This window comes from Ipomoea nil, unplaced genomic scaffold (assembly GCF_001879475.1).
Source record: "Ipomoea nil cultivar Tokyo-kokei standard unplaced genomic scaffold, Asagao_1.1 scaffold3087, whole genome shotgun sequence".
NCBI classification, from domain to species: Eukaryota; Viridiplantae; Streptophyta; class Magnoliopsida; order Solanales; family Convolvulaceae; genus Ipomoea; species Ipomoea nil.
Window position 1 is genome coordinate 2,688,585 of NW_017619515.1, and position 12,086 is coordinate 2,700,670.

The 12,086-nt window shown below is 28.8% G+C and overlaps 1 protein-coding gene across 1 annotated transcript; it reads right to left on the reverse strand.

The window, feature by feature from the left end:
* Positions 1 to 4,128: 4,128 nt before the first annotated feature.
* Positions 4,129 to 7,186, reverse strand: LOC109166394 (two-component response regulator ARR3-like). Its single transcript, XM_019315375.1, has 5 exons — positions 6,791 to 7,186; positions 6,622 to 6,698; positions 6,453 to 6,530; positions 6,205 to 6,272; positions 4,129 to 4,774 (listed from the first exon to the last, which is right to left on the reverse strand). Exons 1-5 carry the CDS (start codon positions 7,056 to 7,058, stop codon positions 4,366 to 4,368), a joined length of 900 nt encoding a protein of 299 aa, XP_019170920.1. The 5' UTR covers positions 7,059 to 7,186; the 3' UTR covers positions 4,129 to 4,365.
* Between the last annotated feature and the right edge of the window lie 4,900 nt (positions 7,187 to 12,086).

A 12,086-nucleotide genomic window follows, 5' to 3' on the forward strand; every position in this document is an offset into this window, starting at 1 on the left:
GTTTGAGCGGGAAATCAAGTAAATAGAATTTTATTTTTAATTATATTATAGAATTATAGATTATAGATTATAGATTTTCCAGCAATCCAAACACTCCGATCCCTTAGTATCCCATCAAAAAATGGATAAAGAAAAGTCATTTCATTAATAAAATTAAAAATAATTAAATTAAATCTAATAATGCTATATTTATTTGTAACTGTATATTAATTTCATTTTGAAATCATTGGTTCACATATTTGAATTATTTATTTTTTCTTTAATTATTATAAACAGAAATAATACTGTACTAATTAATTTATGATATTTATCAAATTATATTTTTAAAAAATATAAGATTTACACATGTTATGAGGGGTTAAAACATATTTTAAAATTATTTTTTATTAGTAAGTATTTTTATTTTTAAAATATTTTTCAGTGGCCCACACACTCCCTTAGACTCCCATAAAAAAGTAATAAAGAAAAGTCATTTCATTAAGAAAATTAAAACTAATTAAAGTACATCTAATAATGCTATATTTATTTGTAAATGTATATTAATTTTATTTTGAAATCATTGGTTCACATATTTGAATTATTTATTTTTTCTTTAATTATTATAAACAGAAATGATATTGTAGTAATTAATTTATGATATTTATCAAATTGTATTTTTAAAAATATAGTGTTTTACCGGCAATTTATATCATGCACCAGGGCGCGTATTGCATTATGCGCCCTGATGCAATACATAACTGTATAAAAAGATACACATAATTGTATAAATAAATACACATAATTGTATAAACAAACACACATAACTGTATAAAAAAAATACACATAATTGTATAAATAAATACACATAATGATATAAACAAATACACATAATCACGTCAACCCCCTTCCGCGCCTCCCAAAACGACGTCGTTTTGAGAGACGCGGGACGCACAGTGCTGAGCACGCCGTGGTGCAGGGTATAACGATTGTGTTTTACCCGTGCGTTGCACGAATTTATTTTTTTTTTTATGAATTTAAAATTAAAAATAGAAAACAATGAAAATATATTATAATGTACAATATAATAATATAGTTGGACTTTTATATATTAGGTCAAGTATCTATTTTCATAATATACAAAATTTAAATTTAAATTTTGTATGGTTAATGTTTTTTGGTGTGAGAATTTTTTTTGTATGGTTAATATAATCTCTAATCATGTTTTATATTTAGATAAATTTATTAAAAAAATCACATAATTAAGTTTATTTATTCCTAATTGTATTTCATATATATTATAATTTTAAAAATATGAATACTAACTAAGAGAATTATATTTAGAAATCAATAAAAAAATGTAAATTCTAAATTTTGTATGAATAAATTTAAACTCTAATCGGACACATTTCCTTATATAATTGTATAATACATTGTATATACACATAATATTTATTAATATGTATATAGAAAAATTCTATAATATAATTTCATTAATTATAATTTATATTGATAGATTTATAATTAAAAAAATTACATTTAGAAATTTAAAAAGTAGCATTTAAATATTGTATGATTATTATAGTGTATAATTGTATGATTATTATAGTGTATAATTGTATGTATATTTTTTTAAAAAAATTATAAATATTCATGTTTTGTTAATTTTATACTTTCATTTCTTTAATTATATTTCATATTTTATTAATTATAATTTAATGAAATTGTCACAAATATTTCAAGGGAAGAAATGTTATATTTCTCAGTTTCAATAATTATATTAATTATAATTAATAAATATTATTACCATAATAATTTCATTAATTATATTAATTCTAATATTTGTTCTCTTCCAATATTTAAACACATTACCATAATTATCATAATAATTACACGAAAGAAGGAAAGAAAATTATTAGAATAATTACCATTAATAAAAATTAGAAAATTATATTAAAAATTAATTATACATTAAGGTAAGTATAATTTATTTTATGCCAATAATATTATACATTAAGTATATATATAATTATAGAAAAGGAGATATAATTTTAAAAAGTAAATTATTAATTAGATTACCTAATATAATTGTCCTACTAATTGATTCCATACTACTATGTATAATTCATATATTTGAATTTTTTAAAGCTAAATACTTATTAATTACCTTAATAATTAAGATAATTTTTAGTCAATCAATATTCAATAGTACTAAGTGTATTACTTCGAATTTTTATAAATAAGATATAATATTATTAAATCAAAATAATTAAAATAATGTGTCCATATTACAAAAGATTTTATAATAGTAATTTTTATTGCATAATTGAATTTGTCAATTATTAAACATTGTTTATGGTAATTATTGTATGACATTTAATACTAAGATTATTAGGTATAATTTTTATAATTAAGGTATAATATTATTAAATCAAAATGATTAAAAATAACGTGTCAACAATATAAAATAAATTATACTTGTCTTAATAATTATTTATTAATATAAATTTACAATTATAAATTTGTATACGAAAAAACATAGAAACTGAAACTTTGGGTCACCAATGGATTGTATTTATAGGTAGAGAATGTGAGAATTATAAATTAATAATATAAAGTTTCATTTTCCATTTCCGTTTCTATTCAGTCAATTAGAATTTTTTTTATAATTTTCAACCCATTAATAATATACATTTCCTTCTTCAATTTGCATAATTTCAATTTCGTTTTCCAAATTCGTGTTTCATATGTTATTCCCATACATAATATTCACGTTACTATAAATTGATTAGCAATTAATACATTTACAATATACCATAATTATGCAATATTACCAATTGATACATTTTAATTAATTTACATTAAACATATGTTTACCACGGAAGAAAATGGGATATAATTTAAAAAGTAAATTATTAATTAGATTACCTAATATAATTGTCCTACTAATTGATTCAATGGTTGTATAATTCATATATTTGTAGACTTTTTAAAGCTAAATACCTATTAATTGCCACAATAATAATTAAGATTATTTTTAGTCAATCAATATTCAATAGTAGTAAAAGTATTACTTTGATTTTTTATAAATAAGATATAATATTATTAAACCGAAATAATTAAAAATAATGTATCCATAGTACAAAAGATTTTATAATGCTAATTTTTATTGCCTAATAGAATTTGTCAATTATTAAACATTATTTATGGTAATTATGCTAAATTTACAACATAAAATAATATCTCAAAATCAACAAAATACTTAAAACTGAAATTACTATACAATAATATTTTCCTCAAAATAACAAATAATAAAACTTTATTCCTTCTCAACTTGTTCATCCCGAATTCCTATCCATGTTCACCTGTATAAATAATTTTACACAAAAACATAATGTAGACAAAAATTAGCATAAGCTAAGTAAGTTTCACTTCACCCCGTAAAATAATGGTTTGAATTTTTTATATTTTCAAAACTCATATAATTTCATACTTTTCCAAAATACATGTAGAGTTATACATTTTCTTGTATGGAGAATAAATAGTTATTTATGGAGAAGTAACCAATATTTATACACTCAAATATGTAAAAATATTTATTTAATTTTATTTCAATATTTCAACACAACTACAGTTTCATTTCGATATAACTACAGTTTCATTCAATATTTATACACTCAAATATGTAAAAATGTTATTTAATTTTATTTTATATACACTATAGTTTCATTAAGACACAACTACATAATCATTTCAATATAATTACGCCATTTTGACATGCGGTGCATAATCAATTGTGCACCGCTCGATTATGCACTGCGGACTGATCATATGTTGAAAGTAATTAATAAGTTAGGTGACTTAGGTCCATCGTCATGTTGTAATTAAATTATAATAATTGTATTTGAATTGAACTTGTGATTTTCAGATAGAGTTAACTTCATCAGAAATCTTTTGTCAACTATATTTTTTAATATAATATCAATTCTACCCTATAAATTTTATGACTTTAAAAAAAAAGTTATATACTACGGAGTATTAATTAAAAAAATATATATACACACACAGACACATATATATATTGAGTACTAATATTGAACATTCATTATATTTTTGCATACACAAACATTGCAACATATCATAAAATTTTAATAATAATAATTATTATTATTATAATTATAATAATGGAATATAGAAACAGTCTTGCTCAAGGTATAACAAGTATGAACATTTAAAGATATTGCATGTGATTTGAGGGAAATGAAGAACAATAAGAACAAAAAATAAGACAAGCCAACAAAAAACTGCAGAACAGAGATGGGGGTAATTGGCTTGCCTCTGTAAAAACAAAATGGAAAAGGTAAGAAAAAAACTACTGTTCTCCTAGTATTAATCGCCATCGTGCCTTTTAAGTATTCTCGTCGGAGAATCTGGCGCCACCGGGGAGGGAGGCGGGGACGAGTTGGTTGAAGGCGGCGATGGCGACGAGGAGAACGCCTTCGGGGACGATGGAGATGAGGTGGAAGGCGGCGAGGAGGTTGTTGGAGATGGCGAGAGCGAGAGACATGAAGACAAATCCATTGATGTCGTTGGTGATGGCGAGAGTGAGAGAGATGGCGGTGATGATGACGATGATGATGTGTCATCGGATATTTCTGGCGGGGATTCCGGCTTGTTTGTCCCGCCGTCTTCTTCGCCATGAAACCGGTCGTCGCCAAACATGTAGCTCTTTAAGCGTTTAACGTCCGACAATTTCACCGGCTTTAAGAGAAAATCTTCAGCCCCTTCTTCCAAACATCTGTTGTAGCATTAAGACCAAACAAACAAGGTTTTATGAGGAACATTTCCTTAAATAGCAAAAGGTCAATTTCAGTTAATAACCGTAACCAACTGTTAACTTCACAAATCATAACTAATAACCTGCTGTTGTACAACCTAAGTTTAAGTGCTCACCGAACTCTAACCATCAAGATAGCCGTAACCGACCAATAAAACACCAATAAATCGAAAAACTTTCAACTTCATAATCGATAACCGACCAATAATCAAAAACTTCAGTCGGTTGGATTATCAATCCTTAGTTACGCCTTTTTTGCCCACCCCTACTAGTAAAGGCAAAAAGTAACCGTAACAATAACATTTTAGGTAAAGGGCCTAGATGGTAGACAAGTTCGACATTATTGAGCATTATATACATACATACATACATATATATATATATATATATATATATATAGTTAAGCAGTTGAGACCGAACACGTGGACATCCTTCTTAAAGAAGTCATATGAAACACGAGCTTTGTCAAAACTCGGGATGTTTTACGGGGGCTAAAGTTGAAGTGTTATTAGACAGAATGATGATTCTTTCGTTGATAAGAGACAGTGGGATGCTTGGGATATGATTTTATATTGCATGATCTCCATTATTATAGTATCTTATGTTCATTAAAGTAATGTGCAAGTGGATGCTGGTTCATTGGTTATAGTCCATTCTAGGAAGATTAGTTGAAACGTATCCCGCTTTCAATTCATAAATCTCCAAGTCAAAGCTATTTCGTTTTATATTCATTTTTTTAATCGATCTAACAACAAAGCAAATCTTCAAAGCACATGAAGAATGATACGAACAGAGATGCATGTCCCTTTCCTAATTCATTTCGAGATTTAGTTAGCATCACTATGCCCCGTCAGAGTTTAAGTCCAAACCCAAACTCGAAGCAAAATTTTTAGTTAACTTGCTTTTATTCCCGAGCTTAAACTCGGGGAGAGGTTTTAACCCGAGATTGTTGAATTCAAAAACATAAACACTTCGGGAATGGTTTTTAACACGAGATTATTGAACTCTTAACACATAAACGCCCCGGGGATGGTTTTACCATGAGCTTCTTGAACTCTTAACCCGTAAACACCCCGGGAATGGTTTTAACCGATTCTTGAACTCTAACACAAACATCCCGAGAATGGTTTTAACGCAATCAAGATTCTTAAATTCTTAACACATAAACACCCCGGGATGGTCGAGATATTGAACTCTACTAACGCATAAACACCCCGGGAATAGTTTTAACACGAGATTCTCAAACTACCTCGATCCTTATTTTCAAATGAAGTACTATGATTTATGCAGATACAAATTCAAGAAAGTCAGCAAATCATTGGCACACAAACAGATTAGATCCAATTCAGGAAAAACACCCACAAATAGAAGAAATTAGCAAAAACAAATACCTGTCTATTCGGGTCAAAACATTCTCGGACGACATGATCACCACTGGTATTTCCTTAAAAGATGAACCCTGTTCACAAAATCAAATTTTCAGGAAAAAAAAAAAACAAAAACAAAACAAAACATGAAAACATCTGCAATTAACTTCATTTTCTGATCATTGATTCTCTGTTTGTTTTTTTAAATTAATTTTAAAATTTTCTTACAAGCCAAAAGTAAAATAAATCGAAATATAGAGTAGAAAAAAGACCTTAATCTTTTTGAGCAATTCATAGCCAGTCATCCCGGGCATACAATAATCCGTGATTATCAGATCCACCTTCAAACCCTAGAATTTCAACATTGAATTAAACCTTAAAATCCAAACACTAAAACAATTCAGAAAAACAACCTTAAAAAAAAAAAAAAAAAAATCTTACATCGAATTGGACAGAGGTTTTCTCCTCGTCCAGTCCCAGAATTTGCAGAGCTCTCCTCCCACTATCCACTGTCGTCACTGTAAAACGAAACCCTCTGTTTCAGATTACACTCAAAATTGAACAGAAAAACAAAAACAAAAATCTCAGTTTAACATTAAGCATTCCAAACCTTTGCAAGACGTAATTTTCAGCAACTTTTCGATGACTTTCCGGTCGACGATGCTGTCGTCGACGGCGAGAACATGAACATCGTGAGATTCCGACGACAGCACCACCTCGTCGGAATCCTCCATCTCCTCCGCCGTCCGCCGCCGGGAAAACACCCCGTTCCTCGCCATCTCCTCCGCCCAAAAACAAAAAAAAAAACAAAAAAAAAAACAAAAATCCCAAAAAGCAGAAAGAGAAATCTCTGCAGGTTTAGCTGGCCACAAGCTCATAAAAATAGCAGAGAGAACAACAAAATCACAACGAAAATCCCCTAAACGATACACGTCGCCATCTTTTTCACTTTCTCTCTCCGTATATATGGTTGTCGCTCTGTCTCTCTCTCTGTATATATATATCTGTGCATTATCTGAACATCACAATATTATAATTATATATATAGTTGTAAATTTGTAATACAATACGGAGTATTTTACAAGCATACAAATACTTGGTTGAAAATCTTCGTGATTTGCAGTGACAGTGAGTCGTGATATTACAGATTTTGTTTCGATTATGATCGAATTCCATGAACATTACAGCATGGAAAAACATTTAATTTTGATTTAACGTTGTCTGTTTAGTATACTATTCAAAGATTTGTCTTTTGCTGGAACACCAATGCCAGGGTAGCAAGAATATTTTGAGTTATACAATCATATTATCAAATTATGTATCAAAAATTATAAATTTTGATGGATATTTTGATAAGTGGAGTTAATGGAGTATGATTTTTAGACTTATTGTCTTTTTAGTCACGGTTTACTTGTCAATTCTCTATAACTATGTTTACAGAAAAAGGTGAACTCTCATTCCGAGTTTAATGTATGCAACAAATGTAGCTTTTCAAATCAATATTTTTATAGTTCAGTCTACAAAAAGTTAAAACTCTCCGGCTCTAAGGGTGCCCACACCCCTGACCTATATAATGGTTGAGTGACAAATAACAGTGCCTCAAGAGCATGCACACTCTGGCCCGACGGTATGATGGATAGGTAAATTACAATGCTTGATAGTCTTTTAAGTAGGAGAATCGATGCTCCACACTGGGTGTAACTTTAACATTGCAACTGTTAGGATTCGATATTGTATTTTTGTTCAAAATTTATGACTTTAAAGACCAGCTGACTGCTCATGCAGATCGGTAACTCTATATCTAACTCGAGCATGAGCTAGTGAGCTACCATAAATTAACTCGTTAAGTATAATTTATATTATTTGATGTGATGTCTTATAATTAGTGATTAAATTTTTTATTTGATAAACAAAAATTTTTTTCTGAAAAATATGGTGTAGAGATTACATAAAAGGGCAGAGTTGAAAGCAAGATCTGGAGAAATCTACTTTTTTAAAAAATGAATAGCAATACGGCTGAGATTCTGAAATCCACTTTGGAGGCGATCGGATTTGATTTTCGCATATCCGCGCGAGTGGTTGGGTGCGAGCGACGGCGATTTATCGGGAGATGGTCTCGCGCGAGTCGTTTGGGGAATCGTGTAAATGACCGACACGACGACCGAATCGTGGGGATGGGAAAGTGGTGGGGAAACTGGAATTTGCCGGTAACAGTTGGTGCAAGGTGGCATACGTTGCAGCGGAGTGGTTGGTTGGCTGGCTGTGTTGCCGGTAGCCGTGAAGACCGTGCCACCTCCATAAAATCTTTATGTGGGTCCCACCTAGCCTAATTTTTTAAAAAAAAATTATTCTTACCCACAAAAGCGAAAATCTTTTACCCCAATGGCCCCATACTTTGACATGATAAAGATTAAAGATTGTAAAAAGATAAATTACAATTTACTTAATGACTTTTTACATAGAATATTAATGCTTAGTTCCCACAAAGAACTCACAACAAATTTTACAAGTATATATTATGTTAAATATTTATAGGTTAAATTTTCTTGCGAGTAAGAAATAAATTTTGTATGATGTGTAGTGGAGAAGTTGGTCTCTATATTGCATGTAGTTATGAATATCATGCCCACCTTCATAAAATCTTTCTATGGGTTTCATGTAAGCTTAATTTATTCTTACAATTAGGAATGCTAACGCGGCGTAGGGTGGAGGCGGGGGCGGGGAGTATACTCCCCGTCCTGTCTCTGTCCCCATTTTCGACAGGTAATTAAAAGTAGTTCACATTCTTATCCCTACGGAGAATTAGGCGGGGATAGGGATTCCTCATCCACGTAAATTCTTAGTCAAAATTTTAAATAATTTTTAATTTTAAAAACTAAACCCAAGTATGTATATATATATATATATATATATATATATATATATATATATATATATATATATATATATATATATATGGGAGGGGTATCCCCGTCCCTAAACGGGGAATTGCATACATTCTACGTCCTCGTCCCGTTTTTAATTTTTTTTTTCTATCCCTATCTCCATCGGGGACGAGGCATATTGTCGTCCCTAGTTACAACTTATCGTTAAATGGAATGTAAACTGTAAAGTCGAACGATTAATTTGTATATGAATACACTTCATCTTAAAAAGTTTCACGTTAGTCTTTCTCGTGAGTAAAAGTCAAACTCTATGAAATGACGTGGATTGAATCAAGTAATTTCAAAGTTTTAAAATACACAATGTCATACACAAAATAAATAAATAGTATTTTTGCTATTTTACAAGTGAATTAATAAATCAAAAGGTTAAAAATTATACAATTTTTTTTTTGTGTACTCAGTGTTTCCACCGTCGGACACACTGACTAATCTCCTCATTGAATTGTAGGCACCTTTTTTCGGTAGGACAACTGGCCGAAGGTTTAAGGTTGCTCCATACCAAAAGCCAAAGATCAAACTCTTGATCTTTGGTTAATGATAGAATGAGTCCCTTCCCTTCAACCACACCCTAGGTTAGATTATGCAATTATTGATTATTATATGTAGTAATTTTAGTGTATTTTATTTGTAATATAAAATATTAATTTGTACCATATAATTTATTAATAATAAAATGAGCATTTATTATTATATATTTAATGCAACAACTTTTGAGTAATCAATTATTTTGATGTGAAATTAATAAATTGACTTTGTCTATAACTTCTAAAGTTAATAGAGAAAGTTAATAGTTAATAAGGAGTACTTTTTACCAATGGGAGTGTTATGCATCTATCAAATCCAACCGAACAATCTAACTTTTTTAGTAAAAGAAAAATAATGAGTGTAATTTTATGAAATAATATTATTGTCATATGCTTTAATTTTTTTTTTTTTTTATTTTTGGTAAGAAACAAAGAGATTCATTATTTAGCAATATTCGAGTTCAAAACATTCACAATAAAAGAGAGATGATTATGAAACCACTCCGCATGATAAGACAAAGTGACCAACTCTCTAATTAAGATACAGACAACTCAGTTCACAAATCGTTTACTGTAATAAAATATTAGGTGATTAAAAGGCCAAATATTTTCTTTTATATCATCCACAATTATGCAAGGCGAAGGGTTCTCCGAGGTGGAGATGATGCCTTGATAGAAACTAATAGTGTCCATTTCCACCATAATATAATAATATTTAAGCTCTTTAGTCCATCATTAAACCTTTTGTATTCCAAGAGCTTCGTATTCTTTAACCATGAAAACTCTTTTCTATTGCATGGGCCTAACATCAATTAATGCCCCAAATGACCCATTAACAATATAATTTAACACACAACCTAGTCCCATATATAGTTTTGTTGGCTTGATTGAGAGCAACATCAACATTCATCTTTATCTAGCTAACAAGTTGGTCGTTCCATCTACTTTGTCTAAAGCTTATCATGTATATACCTGTTTAAACTTTAATTTGACTTCCTTCATCACCTATCGCCAGTTAAAAATAAAAATAAAAATATACTTTACCCTTTCAACAATGCAACGAGAAAAAATATAAAACTATGATTCATTATTTTTTATTAGTAAACTCATGACACATGCATATTCATAAGGTAAAAACAAAATAAAAAGTATATGTAGTATTATTCTTTTAAAACATATTTAATTCAAGCCTTAATTATATCTAATTACATGATATAAAATATTAATTGCACTCTTAGGGGGCGTTTGGTTCGAGTCATCTTAGATTACCTAGGTAATCTCAGTCCGGTAATAATGTTATATTACCTTGTTTGGTTCAAGTTATGAGATTACCTGGTAATGTTATATTACCTGAAAGCTAATGTGCCGGTAATGTTTCAAGGTAATGTGATTACCTCAATTTTCTTAGGTAATCTTAGATTATCTTGAATTATTTCAACTTTGCCCTTGTTAACTCATTCTTATATATAATAATAATAATAAAATAAATATATGTTTATATAATCAAATATACATGTGTGTATATTTATATATTTAAGTATTGATATACATTCATATAAATAAATAAATACACACATATAAATAAATATAAATATATATATATATATATATATATATAAAAGAGTAAATTGATCCATATAACTTAAAATATAACTCTTAACTAAACAAGGTAATATTATATTACAGAATCCAAACCAAACACATTAGGTAATCTTACGTTCTCAAAATCTCACATTACATTCCTGGAGGTAATCATATTACTTGGGATAATCCAAAATTTTGTGAACCAAACGCCCCCTTAATGACATATACTTTCATTATGTAGTTTGAATACAAAAATAAAAAATAAAAATGACATATACTTTCATTATGTAGTTTGAATACCAAAAAAAAAAAAAAAAAAAAAAAAAGTGAGAAATAAAATATATAAGTAAGTTGCACTAACAAATGTGTAGATCATATACAACGAGCTTGAATTGAACTTGTGACTTGCACGTACAATAATCATACACTAATTATATTCCTACTCATTCGTCCACTCATTTTATGAGACAAATTTACTTTTTTTTTGGTTTCATATATATATATATATATCATTGAAATTTAAAAAGAAAATAGAAAATTTATTTGTTAAAAATTAATTCAATTAATGCGAAAAATAAACAACATACACTGGTCGATCAAATTTTCTTAAATTAACAAAAATATTATGTGGAACAGACAAATTTTCATTTAAAATTTATCATTGATTTTTTGTTTTTTCTCTCTCTCAATTTGCAACAAAATTTATTATGTCGACAAGTTTAATATACGTATAAATTTATGTATGTAATTAATAATATAGACAGAAAAACAGGACAGATAGTGAAAGGGAGATTTAAGTGGGCCAGAGGAAATCTTTGGGTGGGGTCCACACACGAAAGCCATCTAATTCGGG

Bases quoted from the DNA above. Each gene is read 5' to 3' on its own strand.
- LOC109166394 (XM_019315375.1), bottom strand. From the start codon at position 7,058: ATGAGCTTGTGGCCAGCTAAACCTGCAGAGATTTCTCTTTCTGCTTTT. The intron at 6,699-6,790 runs GTTTGGAATGCT...TTCGTTTTACAG, and splicing joins GAAAATTACGTCTTGCAAAG to TGACGACAGTGGATAGTGGG. The intron at 6,531-6,621 runs GTAAGATTTTTT...TTGAAATTCTAG, and splicing joins AAACCTCTGTCCAATTCGAT to GGTTTGAAGGTGGATCTGAT.